At 47.9% G+C, this 20,865-nt stretch overlaps 1 protein-coding gene across 1 annotated transcript in view; it reads right to left on the bottom strand.

The window, feature by feature from the left end:
• LOC309553061 (uncharacterized protein) overlaps positions 1-20,865 on the bottom strand; it is a 149,358-nt gene that overhangs the window by 44,902 nt on the left and 83,591 nt on the right. Inside the window, exon 5 of the mRNA XM_082253959.1 lies at positions 13,211-14,480. Coding sequence (XP_082110085.1) covers positions 13,211-14,480 — 1,270 coding nt within the window. The remainder of the gene's footprint in view (positions 1-13,210; positions 14,481-20,865) is intronic.

Genomic DNA, 20,865 nt, shown 5'->3' with positions numbered 1-20,865 from the left:
TCTCAGAGTCCCGTTCCCCCTATGGGGAGATCAGATGAAAACGGAAAATCTGTCTGTTTTCATCTGATCCCATTCGATCCGACCCGCTGAACGGATGGCGTATTGCCAAACGTCAAACAATAGTTCATATTCAGAGGTTAAACAGTAGACATGGAAGTCTATGTGCTTGCTCCTTGAACAACTGTTCTGCCTGTAGCCCCTCTACACTCCGCCCCCCTCCAGATGCAGGTGCCATCCAGGAGTTTGCAAAGAGCTGACATTCAATTCTCAGGGGGGAGTTCTGCCTTTGATTGTGGGATTCAGAACAATGGGTGCCAGTCACTTGTAGATAAAAACAGAAAGTAGCTTTATTACTTAACCACTTAAGCCCTGGAAGATTTTACCCCCTTCCTGACCAGGCCCTATTTTGCGATTCGGCACTGCGTGACTTTAACGGACAATTGCGCGGTCATGGGATGCTGTACACAAATGAAATTGACGTCCATTTTTCCCCACAAACAGTGCTTTCTTTTGATGGTATTTTTGATGCGATTTTTACTTTTTGCGATATGAACAAAAAAAGAGCGACAATTTTGAAAAAATAAAAATTTTTCACTTTTTTTTATATGAAATTCCCCCCAAAAAAATGTAAAAATCAAAATTTTTTAACATTTCCGGCCAATTTGTTTTAGGCTACCTATGTTTGGTAAAAAAAATCGCAAAAAGCGCATTTTGATTGGTTTGCGCAAAAGTTATCGCGTTTTTTAACAAAGGGAAAGATTTTTGTCATTTTTGTTGTTTTTTTTTTAACGCGTAATGGCGGCGATCTGCGTTTTTTTTTGCGGTACTGCGACATTGCGGCGGACAGATCGGACCCTTTTCTACAGTAATCAGTGCTATACATATGCACTGTTACTGTAAAATTACACTGGCAGTGAAGGGGTTAACTTTTTTTGAGAGGGAGGGGCTGTGTGTGTCCCTAGGGGCGTGATTCTAACTGTGATTGGCTGTGGCTTGAGCTGTAGGAACAATGATCAACGGTCCTACATAGTAGAACCGTATGATCATTGTTTCTACACAGGGGAGAATGACAGGCGGCTTGTTTACACAGCCTGCCTGCCTTTCTCCCCCGACGTTCGCTGAGTGACCGGCGGACATTGAGTCCGCCGGTCACACACGCGGGGGGGTCCGTGACCGCGCAGGAGCGCGCCAGCGGTGGCGCGCGCTCGCTTCCCAGAGCCTCACAGGCTAGTGACGTACCGATACGTCACTCTGTCTGTGAGGGGCTGACCGCTGCAGTATATGTACTTGCGGCGGTCGGCAAGCGGTTAACCACTTAAGCCCCGGAAGATTTTACCCCCTTCCTGACCAGGCCCTATTTTGCGATTCGGCACTGCGTGACTTTAACGGACAATTGCGCGGTCGTGCGACGCTGTACCCAAATGAAATTGACGTCCATTTTTCCCCACAAACAGTGCTTTCTTTTGGTGGTATTTGATCACCTGTGCGATTTTTACTTTTTGCGCTATCAACAAAAAAATAGCAACAATTTTGAAAATTTTTTCACATTTTTTATATGAAATTCCCCCCCCAAAAAAATGTAAAAATCAAAATTTTTTAACATTTTAGGCCAATTTGTTTTCTGCTACATATGTTTGGTAAAAAAAAAAATCGCAAAAAGCATATTTTGATTGGTTTGCGCAAAAGTTGTTGCGTTTATTAACTAAGGGAAAGATTTTTGTCATTTTTATTGTTTTTTTTTTAACAAGTAATGGCGGCGATTTGCGATTTTGTTTGCGGGACTGCGACATTGCGGCGGACAGATCGGACCCTTGACTGACATTTTTGACACTTTTGGGGGTACCAGTGACATTTGGTGGAGGCTCTTTCCTACTTTAAGGCGGCTACATCCTGTGCCACCTCCCTCAGTGCAGTTTATGGAGAGGCAGCAGGAAGGAGCAAGCAGAGATAGTGAGTAGATCAGCAGGGACAAGACAAGGGGAGAGGCTGTCATCTGTAACAGTACTTTCTTGAAGACCAAGGTGTGCCAAGTCTTCATCCAACCTTGCCCTGGGAGATCTTCATGTGTGTGTGCAAGTGGGGCAGGACTGGGGCAGAGAGTCAGTCAGGAGCACTGGGAGGAAGAGCAGCCAGACATGACTGATGGCACCTAGGCGGGATAGCATTCTGCAGGCAAATGAAGCTGGGATCAGTGGCCACAGGGAAGCAGAAGGAGAGCTGTTATGCTGTTCATTTGTGCTACTTTGTCAAGGGACTGAGAGTTCCTGCCTGTAATGGGCCTTTGCTGAACTAGAAATATACTGCTAGGAACCAGGTTTGTGCAGGAGGATGGAAGAAAATCTATGTAAATAGGCAGGAAGTTTTCCCTTTTTTTTCTGCATTTGAAAATTTTCAAGTTGGGCATCCCATAATTCCCCAACCCCATCCAAGTTATCACCCCCTAATAACAAACCACAAAACAAGCCAAGGACTGATTTTTCTGTGTTGAAGTGAATGAGGGAAATGCTAAGTAACTGGTTGTGCAGCAGTGGGGAACCCTATTTCATCAAATCCTACGGGGGTACATCCGGGATTCCCCCATGGTACCCTGCACGGCCGTTGCCCCTAGCAACCAGAAACCATCTTTACCATCCAAGTCCGCAAGAAGATGATGATGGGAAGCTGGGATTGAATATAGCTGAACTGTAAATGTCAAGTTGGTGTTCAAGTGTCATTGTCCATAGCAACCCCGGGGTGGTTGCTGCTAACCAGCTATTCTTCTTACCCAGTTGCCCTAACAACAACTGGGACGGCTACTTGTGATGCACCAGGGCCTGCCTTGATCAGTGAGGACTGTATTGTGTGCTGTTGTCTGTGGCAACCACAGCGGGCGTTCACGCCCATGGATTACAAAACATCCAGCTGTTGATGATCATGGCTGGGGAAAGTGACTGTGTGCTGGCACATCCTGCTAAAGTCAGTGAAAAGTGCATAGATGTATCCATTGTTATCCATGGCAACCAGAGTGAACCGGTGGGATTGTGTCTATCAGCTATGCAACTTCAGCTGAAATAAGAGATTGTGAAGATCCTGCTAAAATCAGTAAGGTCAGCCTTGTTGCCCTTAGCAACCACTGTGGACTGTCATTGCCGCCTGCGCTTAGCCATCCAGCCCTGGCTGAGGTCGAGGGGTTTGTTGCAACAAGTCCTGCACATAACAGTGAATAAAAAATGACTTAAGGATATTGTCGGTCTACAAAGTTCAGTTCAGTCAAAAAGGAGTTGCAGAGTGTGTGGGAACATGCCTGCTTATTACAGCTGCTGGCGCCATGGGGGCAGAGCTACGCCTTGGCGGAAACCCACTGTACCCAGCACCTGAGAGCGGAGGAAGAGTGCATCATGGCAGGTTACCTACAGCCCTGCGGCCCATTTGTAAGCCTTCCTGACATGCAGGTACTGGAAATCCGATGTCGTATGATGGATACTGGGTTGCAGCTAGAGCACCAAAGGGGATTCAACGACATGGAGAATTTGTGCCTGTTGTGTCCTGGGTGCAGGAAACCTACAGCAGCAGTTTGAGCCTGGCTGAAGTGTTAACACTGTGAAGAGCCTTTAAGTATGCTAATGCCCAGCAATCTACCAACAGTGACCTTCGCTGTGAACCTGTCATTCGGACTACGCGAGAAATGGAGAGAGGATTTCAAGCCCAGCTCAAGATGTCCCAGCGGAGAAGCCAGCTGCTGAAGTCCACCCTGTCAGCCCTGCTTGGAAGGAGCCAGCTATCAAGGACCACAAGTCTTCAGGTGAGCCAGAGGGGAGTGGCAGTGGTGGCGAAATAGATTGGGGGTCTCCCAGACTGGAGGCTGAGTTTGGGCCCCTAGAAGTGGAGGCTGCAGGCCATATCAACCTGCCAGACCGCACTCACCTCCAAGATTGACGATGTACAGCTTGACATTGGCCTCATTCGGAGGGATCTGGACACATTTCGGGACAGGGTGACGGAGGTTGAGCGGCGGGTCTCGGAGGTGGAGGATGTACAGAGAGACCACCACTCAGACCTCCAAACGCTCAAAATTAAAGTTAAACACCTTGAGGCAGGAACAACCTCCGCATAATCGGTCTCCCAGAGGGCTCTGAGGGGACGGATCCTGTGGCCTTCACTGAACGCCTATTCCCTGCCATCCTTCCTGGAGCCAAATTCTCCCCTTATTTTACGGTTGAGAGGGCGCACCGGATGCCGGCGGTGCGGGGTCCCCCTGGTTCTCCTCCCCGCAACTTCATCTTTAAACTCCTGCACTACCGGGACCGGGATCTCGTGCTGCAAGCGGCCCGCCAACAGGGAGAATTAAGATATGAAAACGCCAAACTGTCTGTTTTTCCCGACAATTCAGTTGAGACTCAGTGCCAGAGAAAATCATTTGACTTTGTCCGGGCTGAACTACGTGAGAAGGGACTGAAATACAGTACACTTTTCCCGGCCAAGCTTCGGGTTCAAGATGGCGATCGGGTGCTCTTTTTCACCTCTCCTAAAAATGCGGCCTCCTGGATCGAGACCTACAGACGGCCCTGACCCTGCCCCCGGCTTGCTGCCTTTACTGTCACTTGCTATATGCCTTGCTGGGCTGTCTCCGGCTGATCCTTGCTGCTGTTTTGATCTCCCCTGCTCCTGGTCCACCTCGCTCCTCTTTTCCGCGGGGAGTCACCTCGGAGCGGCCCTAGTTGGTCCCCCCCTCTGCTGACCCTTAGTTTCCTGTCCCCTGCTGGGATGCCTCTCCGGGCTACTTTCATTGCTTGGGTTGGACGGAGGGTACTTCGGACATGGGACAATGGTCTGCTCTGATGGGCCTTTTGCACTCCTCCCCCCTCTATGCAAGGCTGATGGTGTTACTATTATGGAACGGTTAACTTTCGGGAACTTTCTTTTACCCTCTTACCATTCAGATCTGTGCCCCCAGATGTCTGGGTGAATCCAGTGTCTACAGTTGCCGGAATCCCCCTCCTCTTGCTGTTCTGGGAGGAGGGGTAGTTCGGTGCCCTCTGGTCACTCACCTCCAAGTGCGACTGTGATGTCCACTATGGCTGGGATACAAGCCCTCTCCAGTTTTGGGGGGATGGGTGGGTTTGGGGGGTGCGGGGATACTTGAATTTTTTTCTGTTTTATTTTCTTGTGATGCACTTTTTTATTGTTTATTTACCTGGCACAAACGTTCCTTCATGCAGACCTCTGTGTACGTGTAGCTGGATGTTATGTAGGGATACGTCCTCCATCCGGGTCCTGCGGGCTGAAGAGAGGTGTTGGTCTTCCTCTCCTGCACTTGACCTCTTTCCGTGGATTGGCCATCATTATCACTCCACCTTTTCCACGTTTGCCAGAGGGGTTAGCGTGCTGATACACAAGTCCCTCCCTTTTCGACTGCAGGACCTGGCCTTGGACCCGGATGGACGATATGTTCTACTCCATTTGCAAGTTGCCTCTTTTACATTGTTGTTGGTGGGGCTGTATGTTCCCCCTCCCGCCTCGGTCAAATTGCTTCATAAAATTATTAAGGAGGCTGCCAAGTTCAATACTGATAATGTGCTTATTCTGGGAGACTTTAATATGGTCCCGGACCCGGGTGTGGATAGTATGGTTGGGGATCCCTCTGCCCGTTCGGATCTTGCCGTTTGGGCTGAAACCTACGGGCTGACGGATTTATGGCGGTGGAGGCACCCACAATGCCGGGAGTATACCTGTCACCTTGCCACCCACAAGACCTTCTCCCGCATAGATTTGATATATGCGGGGAGGCCGCTTCTGCCTCAGATACGGGAGGTTCGGATTCTGTCACGGGGGATCTCGGATCATGCCCCACTTTTACTGTCTATGGAGCTCTCCAATAACCCCTCTGACAGACTATGGTGGTTGTCTCGGTTCTGGATATCTGATACTGATATTGACCCTATTGTTGGACCCCAGCTGGCCACCTACTGGGAGGTAAACCCTGGCACGGCCTCTTCAGCTGCGGTGTGGGATGCCTTTAAAGCATGCTCCAGGGGGCATTACCAGACTGCTATTGGACAGGTTAGACAAAGTAGGAAGGCTGACTTGACTCAAAAGGAACGGGAGGCCAAAGACATGGAACTCTTGTATACCCGCACTGGGGACCCTGCCCATTACGCTCGACTCCAGACTCTGACTGGTGAGGCCCTGGGACTACGAACTGCACTTACCCAGAAGAAATTGCTTTACCAATCCCAATGCATCTTTGAACAAGGGGAGCGCAACGGTAAACTGCTAGCGAGGTTTTCTAGAGAGCAGTCCACTGGCTATAGTATAGCGCATATTTGTGATCATACGGGTGTCCACCACTCTACCCCAGCAGCTATCAACCAATGTTTTGCAGACTTTTATCAAACGCTTCATGGCTCCCGCGTTGACTACACTGAAGATGACCTGGACCACTACGTACTGGCCGTTGACTTTCCGGTCCTGACCAACAGTTACCGTGCAAAATTAGACGCCCCCATTACCCTTGTGGAGCTCCAGCGAGCGGTGGCCTCCCTGCAATCTGGGAAAACGCCGGGCCCGGATGGGATCCCGGTTGAGTTTTATAAAACACATATAGATCTCCTGGGTCCACATCTGCATGCCATCCTGACCGAGTCTTTGACTGAGGGCACACTTCCCTAGACTATGAGCGAGGCGGTTATTGTAGTAATACCCAAGCCGGGAAAGGACCCGACCCTATGCTCTTCCTACAGGCCTATCTCCCTGCTCAATGTTTATGGGAAAATCCTCTCTAAAATACTAGCCAATCGTCTTAATTCCGTCATAGCAGCTCTGATCCACCCGGATCAAACTGGATTCATACCCGGCAGAGGCACAGATACCAACATTAGGAGACTATTTACGCATTTGGCTCTGGTCTCGGGGGGAGCGGGCAGGTGTGGTGGCCTCCCTCGACGCTGAGAAAACCTTTGATTCTGTGGAATGGCCCTTCCTCTGGAAGATCCTTGCCTGCTTCGGGTTTGGTCCCAGGTTCATTTCATGGATTAGGCTGCTCTATGGTAAGCCGGTTGCGCAGGTACGCACCAACTCGTCCCTTTCGGACTGGTTCCCCTTGGCTAGGGGCACCCGGCAGGGCTGCCCATTGTCCCCAGCTTTGTTTGCCCTGGCCCTGGAGCCGCTTGTGATTTTATTGCGGGCGGACCTGGGGGTCCATGGCATCAGGGTGGGTGTGATTGAGGAAAAATTGTCCCTGTATGCGGATGACACCTTGATTTACCTCTCCGATGCCTCCTCCTCGTTGCGCACTGCCTTGCAGTTGTTTGATACCTTCGGCCATTTGTCGGGCATACACATTAATTGGTCTAAATCTGTCCTGTTCCCCCTACATCCGTCTGTCCCCCTGACAGACACACAGATGCCGCTTCAATGGGTTCAGGACATGACGTACCTAGGCATCAAGGTGAGCATGGCTTTAGACACCTACAAGAAGGATAATATTGTCCCTCTGCTTCTCCAGCTGACTAGGCGGTGTGCAGTGTGGCATACGCTCCCTCTTTCACTGGTTGGGCAGATAAATTTACTAAAAATGATTTACCTCCCAAAGTTTTTATATTTTTTTCGTAACTCCCCTACTGATATCTCCAAGCCCTATTTCACTAGGTTGGACAGTGTGGTGTCGTCTTTTGTGTGGGCTGGGCGTACGCCTCGGGTCGCCAGGCGGACCCTACATCTCCCCCTCTCTGGTGGAGGTCTGGCGCTTCCCAATTTTCAGCTCTATTTTTGGGCTGCTGTGTTGGTGACTGTCCGTTGGTGGTTCTCCCAGCCCAGGCAGAATTTGGCGGTGAACCTTGAGGCGGCCATACTGGGCTCTTACGCGGCGCTGAGTAACCTTGGTTTTCAGGGGGTGCAGGCTCATCCCCTGATCACCGTCCCAATGCTGACGGTGTTGCAGATATGGGCTCGGGCCCGAGCGGTATATAGTCAACCCCTGCACGTCTCCCCTCATGTCCCCCTGTGGGGCAACCCCTCCTTTCCGCATCTACATTGGATTTGTGTTTTGTAACTATGAAACACGTTATTCGAGATGGGAAAACTCCCCACCTTTGCAGATCTCAGTCAACTACACTCTCTACCTAGGTCTATGGAATTCCGCTATTGGCAACTTCGGTACGCTATGTTGGCACAGTTCCCAGGACCTGTTACCCTTGAATCCGATCCACTGGAATGACTGCTGACTTCTAGGGTCATGGGCAAACCCCTTTCCTCCCTCTACCTGAGACTGTCGAAGGCCCATAGTCGGAATCTAGCCATGACGTATGATAAGCGGAAGGGAGACATTCCAGACTTGACGGAGGATGATTGGGAAGACTGTGTTAGCACATATGTCCCCTCCATGATATCGGCCAGGGATAGGTTCATACAACTGAAATTCTTGCAGAGTATACTATACACCCCAACGACTTGCTAGCATATACCCCCAGAGTGATCCTAACTATACCCATTGTGGTCGTGACATCGGCACCTTTCTTTATGTGGTCTGGTCCTGTCCTAAAGCTTGCCTCCTTTTGGCGGGCAGTGACGGACATGATGGGCGAAGTCCTCGACACCACTGTTCCTATTAAACCGGCGATGACTCTACACAATAACTTGGAGGCAGTGGTGGGTGATAAATATGCCAAATTGTGTATTACGTATGCCTTGTTTTATGCCAGGAGGGAAATACTTTTGAAATTGAAGTCGCCAGACTCCCCGACTCGGGCCAGCTGGATAGCTGCCATCGCTAGGACCCTTCCACTCTATCGGCTTACCTATGAGAGCAGGAACTGTCCAAGGAATCTTGGATTGATGCTGTGGGAGTGCCAATACACCCGGTTCTTGATGTTGTGGGTTAGGATTGGCATCAGGGTTGTGATTGCTGTCGCTCATGGTATTATTTTTCCCTTCTTCTTTCCCTCCCCCTTTTCTCCTCCTTTCAGGAGAGCCGTAGCCCATGAGCTTCTCCCAGGGTCCTTGTGTGAAAGAAGGATAGAAGTCTGGACTACTGCAAGTTAAATGCCTGTACCCACCAGGATGCCTACCCATTACCCCGGGTGGAGGAGTAATTCTCCACCCTTGACTTGCCAAGCGGCTACTGGCAAGTCCCAGTGAGAGACCAAGACCAAAAAAAGACTGCCTTTATCACACCCATGGGACTGTTCCAATTTAACCGCATGCCCTTTGGCCTGAGTAATGCCCCTAGTATGTTCCAGCACCTAATGGAGTAACATCTGCGAGATGTTAACTTTGAGACTGTGTTAGTCTTCTTGCACAATATCATCATTTTTCCAAAACCTTCAAGGATCATGTCAAACACCTCGACCAGGTGTTCACCCATCTAGCAGAGAATGGGTTGAAGCTCAAGCCCAGGAAATGCCGCTTAATGAGACAGAGAATCCAGTACTAGGGGCACAGTGTGGAAACCAGGGGGATTGCTCCGGACCCAGCTAAAGTCCAGGCCGTACAGCATTGGCACCCTCCACAGATTCCTAGGACTGGTGGGATACTATAAGTGGTTCATCCCCAAGTTTTCACAAATTGCCACCCTCTTACCCAGCTGCTAAGCAGCCACACTACCAAAAAGAAAGGTGGACTATCATGCTCTATCCAATCCCAATGGCACAGCCCCAAACAACAGGCCTTTGAAACTCTCAAGCAAAAGCTGACTTTGGCACCTTTATTGACCTGTGCAGATTACTCAAAGACCTTCTGTGTGTATACAGATGGGAGCTTACATGGCCTTGGAGCTGTCCTGGCCCAGGTGCAGGACAGAAGCAAGTGATTGCCTATGCAAGCCGCAATCTGCTGCCCACCTTGTAGAATCCCCATAATTACAGCTCCTTCAAATTGGAAATTGGCGGTGGGAAAACCCTGTCAAGATGCCAAGTGTGGGCCTGTACAGCAAGGCGCTGCCATCTAGGAAGAGAGAGCCTTAACAGCCAGTTGTCTAAGAGACCAAACAGAGTAGATGTACTAAATAATTATATATACTCAATAAAGTATATTCTTCGCGCCTAGGAAGGCTAAGGGGTGGAGATATAAATAGTTAAATTCTAAGGGGAAGCAGCTGCTATAGTAAGTGTAGGATTGAATGAGTATATAAACCCCAAAGATGATTGGGATTTAAATAGCGCTTGCTAGTAGGAACTGGGGAGATTAAGATGTTATGTTTAAGACAATAAATATTCATATATAGCTAAAATGTCACTAATAAATATACATTAAAAAACAATAAGATTCATAAATAGTATACCCAATAAATAACATATAATATTAAATCAAATATGTGTCATAAAAGTGCATAATAGTGCCAAATTAAAGTCCAATAAAAGTTCATAAGTGACTTGGTGAAAACTGATTACACTTCAGTGCAAGGAAAAGTGCAGGTGCTCAGTGCTGGATCCTCCAATGGTCCAATAGTTGGTCAAGTGACTTTAAGATAAGTAAGATGTGAGCTTACCAGAAATAGTGGGTCTAAGTTACCTTACGGCACGAAGACCAATAAAGCTTGATGGCCCTCCTGGCCTCAGATGCGGTACATGCTGGGCTTATCCCCCACTGACCGAGATCCCTTCCTAGGCAGGCGATGTCCTCAAGGTCCAGTTAGGGAAAAATAAACAGCTCCAGATGGTGTAGTACCGTTTAAAAAGGTTTATTTTTCAAGTTGATAATAAAAATTACACACAAAGCTCAGTATAGTAAAAGCCGCGCCCACTAACGTGAAGTCTGTAGCGTGGAAAGGCCTCTGAAGACGTCATACGCTCTGACTAAACGCGCGTCAGGTGGAACGCACGCCACCTACCCGGAAGTCAGCTGGAACGCAGTACGGTAGCTACCGCTCTCCACGCTACAGACTTCACGTTAGCGGGCGCGGCTCTTACTATACTGAACTTTGTGTGTCATTTTTATTATCAACTTGAAAAATAAACCTTTTTAAACGGTATCTGGAGCGGTTTATTTTTCCCTAACCGGACCTTGAGGACATCGCCTGCCTAGGAAGGGATCTCGGTCGGTGGGGGATAAGCCCAGCAGGTACCGCATCTGAGGCCAGGAGGGCCATCAAGCTTTATTGGTCTTTGTGCCGTAAGGTAACTTAGACCCACTATTTCTGGTAAGCTCACATCTTATGCCCCGTACACACGTACCGATTGTCGGCCGTAAAGATTCGGCCGACGACCGATCGGCCGATTGTAGGCTTGTTAGTATGATGCTTCCGACAGCCAACAGCGCATTTTCGGCCGAACAGAATCTGTCGTGCAAGCATTAAAATTTTTGTTGGCCGACACCAGAACGGCCGATTGTTTGCCAGTCAGTACAGAATTCGGCTGACAATCAGCAGATTTGCAAGACTGGGCATGCTCAGAGAAGAAAAAACACAGGGAAAGTTAACCATCACATGACTTCACTTCTGCAGTCGGCGGACAAAATTCGTGTGCAGTCTTTTGCACTTTTCAGCGGACAGTACAGTCCTGGACAAAAGACGGCCGATCGGTCGGCCGATCGGTCGCCCGACGATCGGTACGTGTTTACGAGGCATTACTTATCTTAAAGTCACTTGACCGGCTATTGGACCATTGGAGGATCCAGCACTGAGCACCTGCACTTTTCCTTGCACTGAAGTGTAATCAGTTTTCACCAAGTCACTTATGAACTTTTATTAGACTTTAATTTGGCACTATTATGCACTTTTATGACACATATTTGATTTAATATTATATGTTATTTATTGGGTATACTATTTATGAATTTTATTGTTTTTTAATGTATATTTATTAGTGACATTTTAGCTATATATGAATATTTATTGTCTTAAACATAACATCTTAATCTCCCCAGTTCCTACTAGCAAGCGCTATTTAAATCCCAATCATCTTTGGGGTTTATATACTCATTCAGAGTAGAGGTACTGCTGACCAGAGAGCCAGGTGGCTTTTTTCATTATTTGTTGCTGAGTGAATTTGAAACCCCTGCGTGGGAATCCTGGATGGACCTTTACAGTTTTGTTTATGAAAATGGATACCAAGCCCTTAACTGTAGTTCCTGTGTGATGTGAATTAAGCGTAAAAACACATCTACCACTGAGCCAAACATCCCCCATATCCCACGCCTTGTTAAAGACTGATGTAAAGGTATATTATATATATAAATATATAAAATCTCACATGTAAAAAAGAGAAAAAAAAACTTTATTCACATGAACATCTCCTTTTCTTAAATTCCTCCTCCCATCAGCAAGACACGTCTAGTAACTATACGGAATTTAGATATAACCTCACAATGATACATTACTGTATATTAGGATACATACAAGTGATCCAACAGAATTCTATTGGTGATTAATTTTATGGGGACACATTATATTAGGATACATTATAAAAGTGATCCAATATAATTTTATTGGATGTCAATTCTATGGGGACAAATTATATCAGGATACATTATAAAAATGATCCAATAGAATTCTATTGGCGATCCATTCTACGGGAACACATTATATTGGGGACACATTCCAGTACTAGTAATCATACATTATTTATAGTGATAAATCCCATTTTTTTCTTTCACTAGTAAATCTCGGGATCATTTCTTCATATGTTTCCTCCATTGATTTTAATTTCTTTCTATCTATTTGTAGATTTATTATTCATTTATATTTCTTCACGCAATACAATAATCAACGGAACACACTCATTGTAAAATGTATATTTATGGAAGTAAAAATCTGTCTGTGTCCTAAAAGGACCTTACAGGAAATCTCACTTATATTTATTTATAGTAAAACAAATCTGCAGGCGACTGACCTAAGCCCCTCCCACTGCTTTATCCTAATGGCTGAATATTTTACCAATCCCACCCCTTCTCCCTGTGACATCACCAGTCTCTGGGTAGAATTCTCACATCTCCTTATTCCCCACCACATATCTTTATACAACCTTTCGGTATCCATAACCCAGCATGGAGGGGCTCAGTGAAGGTGGTGGTGAAGGTGTGGAGGTGTTGGATCGCGTCACACAGATCATAAAAAGAGATCCGCCCGGCCTCATAATCCAGATATATCCTGACTCTGTTACTGGAGATATTGGTGGGTAAGGGGATCACTTTACTGTCATGTATCACCCCATACTGATTACTAGTGTTATCCAAACCCCAGGACTTATTATTTCCAATCCCTGACTGCCCTCCTCTCCTGTCTATACTGGGGTAACACATCCCAATTCTCCAGCTATCTGACCCCCCGACATCCACTTCCCAGTAATGTCTCCCTGAGGAGAAACTCCGACTGCTCAACACCTGAGAATAATCCTGAAATCTCTCTGGGGTTTCTGGATGATTCTGGTTTCTATCTGACCTGGATACAGTTTTCCTGTCATCTGATATATGTAGATCATTATGAGCTGTGTTTACATCCAGTAATATGTCTGCAGCTCCCTGTATAGGGAAGTATACATTTACCTCTGTTATTATATCAGATAAACCTGTGTGTAAGACTCCCGCCACATCCAGACCCCTTCCATCATGGAGGAGCTTCTCATGTCTCTCTCTGTCCTCATTATCTCCATCCTCAGTATCACACAAGTCACCTGTGTCTGATTCCTGTAAGACAGTCAGTGGATCCGTCATGTTACACAGCTCCTCAATGTGACGCATCTTCCTGGACAGCTCCTCCTTCTTTATTTCCAGATCCTGAATAAAATCCCACATGGAGGCGGAAACCCGCTCTGCCATCCCAGAGATCTCCCTCAGGAATCTCTTCTCCAGGTCCTCTAGATGTCTCCTGAGATCTCTAAACAGGGCAGTGACTCTCTCAGTGTCACCAGCTGCTTTTTCTTTTACTTTCCTCCTGTGTTCCTGAAGACTCTGGACTCTTTCCTCCGTCTCCTCTCTCTTTGTCAGAAGTTTCCGCAGAACATTCCTCAGTGTCTCCTTCTTCTTCCCAGAAGCCTTATCCAACATCTCCACCTGGTGTCCTCGATGTTCTCCAGCCAGACTGCAGGTCACACAGATACAGGTATTATCCTCAGTGCAGTAATACTCCAGGATCTTCTTATGGACGAAGCATTTCCTGCTCTCCATGGACAAGGTGGGGTCACATAAGATGTGTTCTGGGGACTTTTTGTGGACTCTCAGGTGTTTATCGCACAGAGAAACTTCACAGTGTAGACAGGATCTAATAGCAGGTACAGGAGAGTCCACACAGTGAGTGCAGAAGACCCCGGACTCCTCCTGATCTGGCTGAGCAGACAGGAAATTCTCCACTATGTTACGTAGAGTAATGTTCCTGTGCAGTGCAGGACGATCCAAAAACTTCTCTCTGCATTCAGGACAGGAATATCCTCCAGACCCCTCCTGTGTATCCAGCACACGATCAATACAAACTCGGCAGAAGTTGTGTCCACATCTTAGGTTTACAGAATCTGTAAAAATGTTCAGACAGACGGAACATTCCAACTCGGCTCTCAGTTCAGCAGACGCCATTGCTGAGAAGGGAAGTGAAAGACAATGGGGAAGGATGCAGTTGGGTTGATCACATCCTCCTACACAGGACGAGGCTGAGCCTGATCAGTAACATTTCACATGGTGAAATACAACGTACACAGGGGGAGGTGTTTTCTGCAGTAGTGAAGATAATCACAACTCCCAACTTTAGAAGAGAGAGGGAACAATTGCTCTTTTCTACAAAATGATATGTGGTTGGTCACTGAGCTGTACTGTCTCACCACATTTATAAGCACGGCTCATAGACTTTAAAAGACACAAAACCCAAACAATAGTTCATACTCAGAGGTTAAACAGTAGACATGGAGGTCTATGTTCTTGCTCCTTGAACAACTGTTCGACTTGTAGTCCCTCTACACCCTGACTCCCCCTCTGGAAGCATAAAGTTCCACCCAGGAGTGTGCAGAGAGCTCCAGTGTTGATATTAACTAGTATCTTCAGGAGAATCCACCACCATTTCCTGGGACTCTAATCCTGAGCTATACTTTAGAATCTTCAAGAGAGTCCTTCAAGAGCATCTACCAGCTTTATCTGGAAGTCCCATCCTGGTCCACACTCTTCAGGAGTAACTTTAGGTTCCTATCACATGCAGGCTTCCCCATGAAGGCAAACCCAGAATCCAATCCATGTACAGTAGGCTTCTTTTAGGCATGCAGGCCTGAAAGAGCATGTCACGTACCTGATCCGAGGCCGAGATGCAGAGAGGGCTCCCCTTGCGGCTGAGTGCGGCACACCCCTGGGGTTGAGACAGAGGGTGTAGCGCCCACAGAAGCACTGGTTGCCGTCAGGGTCCTGATGGTAGACAGGCGGTCTCCAGCAGAGTGCTGGGCAGGTATACACCGGACAGTCCAAGGAGGAACCAGGAACAACCAGGCAGTAGGTGTAAGACCGGCCAGGGGTCAAACACAGGGCTCGGCAGGAAGCTGCAACAGGTGCAAGCCAAAGGTATAGCAGGAAGGCCAAAAGCAGACAAGTCCATGGGAAAGCCAAGATCAGGTACTGGAGGGCAGGTAGACAGGAAGCAAGTCCGTGAGCCAAGCAGAGATCAGATAACGGGAGAGCCAAACTGGAGCAGGGATGGTCAGATGAAGCCGAGGGTCAAAGCCAGGAGAGAGAGCAGACAGGTCAGGAACAAGCCGGTGTTCCGTGAGAATAACCTACCCCGTGAGAAATGCATACCCACCTCACTTCCTGTGAGGAACAGCTGAGCAGCGTAGCAGTGCGCCTGCTCACAGCCCCGGATACGTAATTGAACAGCTGAGGAGCTGACTAGTGCGCATGCACGGAGGGTATGAAATTATCACGGCACTGTGTGTAACGTCACACCGACTCAGCTGTTGCGGCAGTTACATTAAAACAGCTCGGCTGCAATATGAGTCATCTCCGCTCCTATCCCAGACACTTCCTTGATCTTGGCTAGTAAATATAAAAGCGGCGGCGGGTGTATGAAATCTAAATGAACGGAGATCTTGGCTCTGTGATTTATCTTTTCATACACCCGCCGCCGCTTTTAAATTTACTAGCCCAGATCAGGGAAGTGACAGGGATAGGAGCGGAGATGACTCATATTGCAGACGAGCTATTTTAATGTAACCGCCGCAACAGCTGAGTCGGTGTAACGTTACACACACTGCCGTGAAAAATCCATACCCTCCCAGCATGCGCACTAGTCAGCTCCTCAGCTGTTCAATGACGTAGTGCTAACGTAGGTGCACCGGAAGTGATGAGGGTATGAAATTTTCACGGGTAGGTTTTTTTCACGGAACACCGGGTCAAACTGGAATCCAGGAAGTAGCAATGCTCAGGAAACAGGAAGAGCTGAAGAAAATCCAGCAATCTGATGGGCTGAGCAGAGTCCTTTTATAGGCCAGTGAATTAGTCTATGGCCTGAGTCCATTGCGGCCATGGGAAGTACTGGCAAAGTTGCCAGTTGCAGCACAGCCATTTCACTGACAATGAGTGTATGGCCTGAGTCCATTGCGGCCATTGGAAGTACTGGCGGAGTTGCCAGTTGCAGCATGGCCGTTTCTCTGACAGAGCATCTCCATCATGGGAATCCTCCCCAGACCGCAGCCCATGGGGGGGAGAGAGCTTGCAGCAGTTCCCCCAAACATTTACACCATTACTCAGCATGCACCATTGGCACAGGAAACTCCTAGTGGTTGGCTGGGCAGATAAAAATATATTGATAATGCAGGCGTAGGTGGAAACCGTAGGGAACGCATGGAGACTGAGTGCGGCAAACAGAATTCATTGAGAACGTTCCAACAAGTTACAAACAGGCCAGGCAGATGAGCACAGCTGTCCGGAAACACATGCAAAACTCACACCAGTGGTCCAGAAGTTCCGAGCAATACTGACAGCATCTGCAAGGAGGAGTAGAAGTGCCACCTGGCTGGTCCAGCCCAAATGGGAAGCTACTTTAGTGAGATAGACATAGTCCCTGCACTTTCCCTACTCCTCCGGAGCCTTTCCCTACCGCTAAGTGCAGTCTTGAGTAGATTTATGCAAGGTGCACGTGGCACACTCTTGGTATGCTCACTGCACCCACTCCACTAGTCATGGAGCATAGAAATACCTAACTAGGGCTTCAGTGTGATCTGCCTTGAAATGCCCTCTGGTGACATTCATTACTTGACAGACCTGGAGGATGTGCGACTGGGGGACCACAATTTGTAAAATGTCCCTTATAAACTTTTGACATTCTGGATGGGTTGATTTATGCTGTCACAAGAGGAAGCACTGTACTTGAACACGATCAGTGTCTTTCTGTTGAATCAAAGCCCATCTACGGTGTGGATCTCAGAGGCCCCTGACTGGGAGTTCAGTCATTGCCCCTGGACAAGCAAGAGGAAGCGGTCTAGGGCAATATTGGCGCCACCTCCAGGTCCTCCTGATTTAGATCCATGCCCTCGTCCAGGCTCTCCACTGGGTAGCTGAAGCGAACATCTGCATGTCCATTCCCAGGCTTGTAATGTATCCTGTACTTAAAGCGGGCCAAGTGGGCAACCCACCTCTGCTCTAGTACCTCCAGCTTAGCTGTTTCGAGGTAAATGAGGGTTGTTGTCCGTGTAAACTGCAATTTCTGCTCCAGTAAGAAAATCCGCAAACTTCTCTGTAGTGGCCCACACCAGAGCTAACAGTTCCAGTTTAAAAGAGCAATAATTGTGGGGGCTAAAATCAGTGGGGCACAGACTGTGACTCGCGTAGGTGACCACCCTTTATGTCCATTCTATTCTTGGGCGAGGACGGCCCCAAGCCTTGTAACTACTGTCAGTATATATTAGGAAATGCATTGAGTAATCTGTGACGGCCAGGAGGGGAGCAGATGTGAGAATACACTTCAGGACATCAAAGGCTTGTTTTTTTGCACTTATGCCACTGGGCCTGGATGGATGGGAGGCCAGCCCAGCAATTGCATCAGTCCATAGACTGCCCCAATAATCCTAGTCTCATTCGAGGACTATATACAGCACCTGGACCAAGTATTCACCAAACTGACCCACCAGCTGAAGCCCACCAAGTGCAGCCTTATGCAGCAGAAAATCCAATATCTACTGGTCAAGGTCCAGGTGATTTAGAGGATGTCCTTGCTTTTCCATCTTCTGCCTGACTGTCACTGCTGGCCTGGCCCATGTCTATTTATGAGGTAAGATCTACCGCCTGCCAGCCTGCTACTGGGGATTGGCCGAGGCATCGTAAATATTGAATATAGGAGGTAGCTCCTCCTATCCTCCTGCCCACTAGCTCTAGAACATTCTCCAATTGCACAGAAATAGGGGGAGGCACCAGAGGAGCTGTCATGATGAATCATCCAGCCCTGACTCACTGAAACCTGACCTAGATTCCATAGCTCAGGTTTAGCCCTGAGCTAAACTAGGATTTACCTATTTCTAGCACACATTACAGGGTGCTACATTCCTGTACCTCGAGCCTCACCGGAGAGGCAACAGGAACATTGAGAGCTAAACAAGTGGCTGAGGAACTGGTGTAGTAAGGAGGGGTTTTGGTTTAATGGAGAACTGAACTAACATTGTGGTCAGTGGCAGGCTCTACAGCAGAAACCGTCTGAAGCTAAATGGGACAGGTGCAGCTCTGTTGGGGAAAAGATGGCCAGAAGGTTGGAGAAAATGTTAAAGTAGGATGTGCGGAGAGGGATCAATGAAAGGTATGCAGTGAGTGCAGTGAACAAGAGTCAGAGTATGCAGAAGTGGGCAAAGTTGGGGAGAAAGGGGTCCCAATACTGGATCATAGAGGAAATAAAGTATCAAAGACCAATACTAGTAAACTGGCTGAATCTAACTATTATACAAGGATGAGCAACGATAAAATAATATATGGTTTTACACATTCAAAGGGCATGCACACAAATGCCAGAAGCCTAGGTAACAAAATAAAGGTACTAGAACTTCTGATACTCAAGGAGGACTTTGACTTTTTTGAGAATATCAGAAAACTGGTTTAACATTTCCCATGACTATCTTGAGACTATCCAATGGTACTCACTGTATTGATGGGACAAGAAGAAGGTAGAAGATGGGAAGTGTGACGAGACCAATCTCGCCACATTGCATTGGAGGAGCCTGGTTGCCCGCCTGCTGCCTTTGGACTATGGACCAGACTTTAAAAGACTTATTTTCCCTACAGAAAGGCTTATTCGTGCCTTTTCTGTCGGGGTGTTCGGTAGATCTACCGAACAAACTAACGATTGCATGACCACCTGGGAGCTGGAGTGTGCTGCCAATTGACCACCCTGAAGTTGTGGTTAACCGCAGCTTAATTGACGAAGGCAGGGTGGTCTTTGTTCGTCGACCGAACACGTGGCGGTGGCCATTTTACAAGTCCCGTACGGCCAGCGGTGTTCGGCACCTAAACTATGGAACTATAAACGGACACTTATTTGCACAAACACCGCTGAGCTGTCCGTCTCCTGGTTCCTATTCGTGGGGATGTAGCCGAACAGCCGTTCATTCTGTATTTTGTTTCATGTGAATTTCTGGTAACCCAGATAGCTATGTCATGGAGCCTATTCGTGTGATTAAAGACTTTGGCTCCATGGCGATTAAACTGTATTCGTGGGGTCTGAGTGCCATTCACCTAATAATGTCCACTCAGACCTGAGCTATCTGGGGATATGTTACATGTCTGTGTTTAATGTATGAAAAGTAACTTTATATATTTTAAAGCATAATACTGTATTTGGGTCCCCATGTGTGTAATGGAGTTTTGCCTTTGTCCTGGGAGATAATTTAATTACTTCTCCAATTGTCTCCAGGGCAGAAGGGAGGAAACCAGGATGCATTGTGGGGATGTTTTGCTTCTGTGAGTCTGTAATGTGATACATGTCTGTTTGTGTTACAGTCTTCCATTTGGTCCCCTAGGGGAGTGTCCACCAGGTGGGAGACCTGTATAAATACAGGGGCAGGTAGCCCTCAATAAACAGACCACTGCTTGACCTTCAACACTGAGCCTTGTCTCGTTCTTGGGGGGATTCACTGTATGCTGTTGGAGACTGATTGCTAGGAGTGTAAGCTGATGTATGCTTTTCCTGTTCGTCTGCTAGCAGCTATTCGTGAGGTTCCAGGTTGGAGTGCTATTTTGTATCCAGTTCGGGAGTTTGGTGTTCTGCAGTAGCTGTGCCTGTCTTTCAGAAAGGGGCATATCGCCTAAACGGATTTTAACCCCTTGTCTGCTGAAACGGTCCGTAACAGGAAGTCATGGAATATGAATTCTATATCTATTGGTTTGGGATGCGAGACCAGCTGGACCCCTCCTGGCTATCCCTTAAAGCAGCCAATATCTTGCCCATCCTGGTGGAAAGTGTCACCTGGGTATAGATCCAGATCAAGGACCAGGAAGTGGATCGGGTAATAGTGGTAGTGACATGTGGCCCTTTTAGCTCTTCAGTACCCATTGTTTCGGGCATGAACATGTTAAAAGACCTAAACTTGCCCCACTTGCTGGCCAAGTTTGAACATTCTGGCTGGCGGGTACAGGGCTATGCTCTGCAAGCTGTGTGGCTCAACATCACCCGGGCTTGCGAGGCCTCAAAAAGGGGCAGCCAGGGTTGTCCGTACAGCCCCTTAACATCAGCTGCTGCTGGCACCTCACCAAGAGATAGTCTGGTTCCTCCCCATCGGGGCCCACAAGAAACTTCAAGGGGCCACCATGATGATAGAACCCTGCAAGGACCCGCTGGCACCCAGAAAATGGCTGGTTGCACATACCCTGTCCAAGGTTGAAAGGAGAAGGTCATGGTACAATCAATCAACCTGGGGACCATCCCAATTGTGCTCCCCAACCATGCCACTTTAGCAGACCTGTACGTAATACCACATCACTGCATTTCAGAGGCGCAGCCTGGGG

Source organism: Pelophylax lessonae, assembly GCF_965119305.1.
Source record: "Pelophylax lessonae genome assembly, chromosome: 4".
Lineage (NCBI taxonomy): Eukaryota > Metazoa > Chordata > Amphibia > Anura > Ranidae > Pelophylax > Pelophylax lessonae.
Note: the sequence above shows the minus strand (reverse complement) of the source record. Positions and strands in the feature narration are given on the sequence as shown.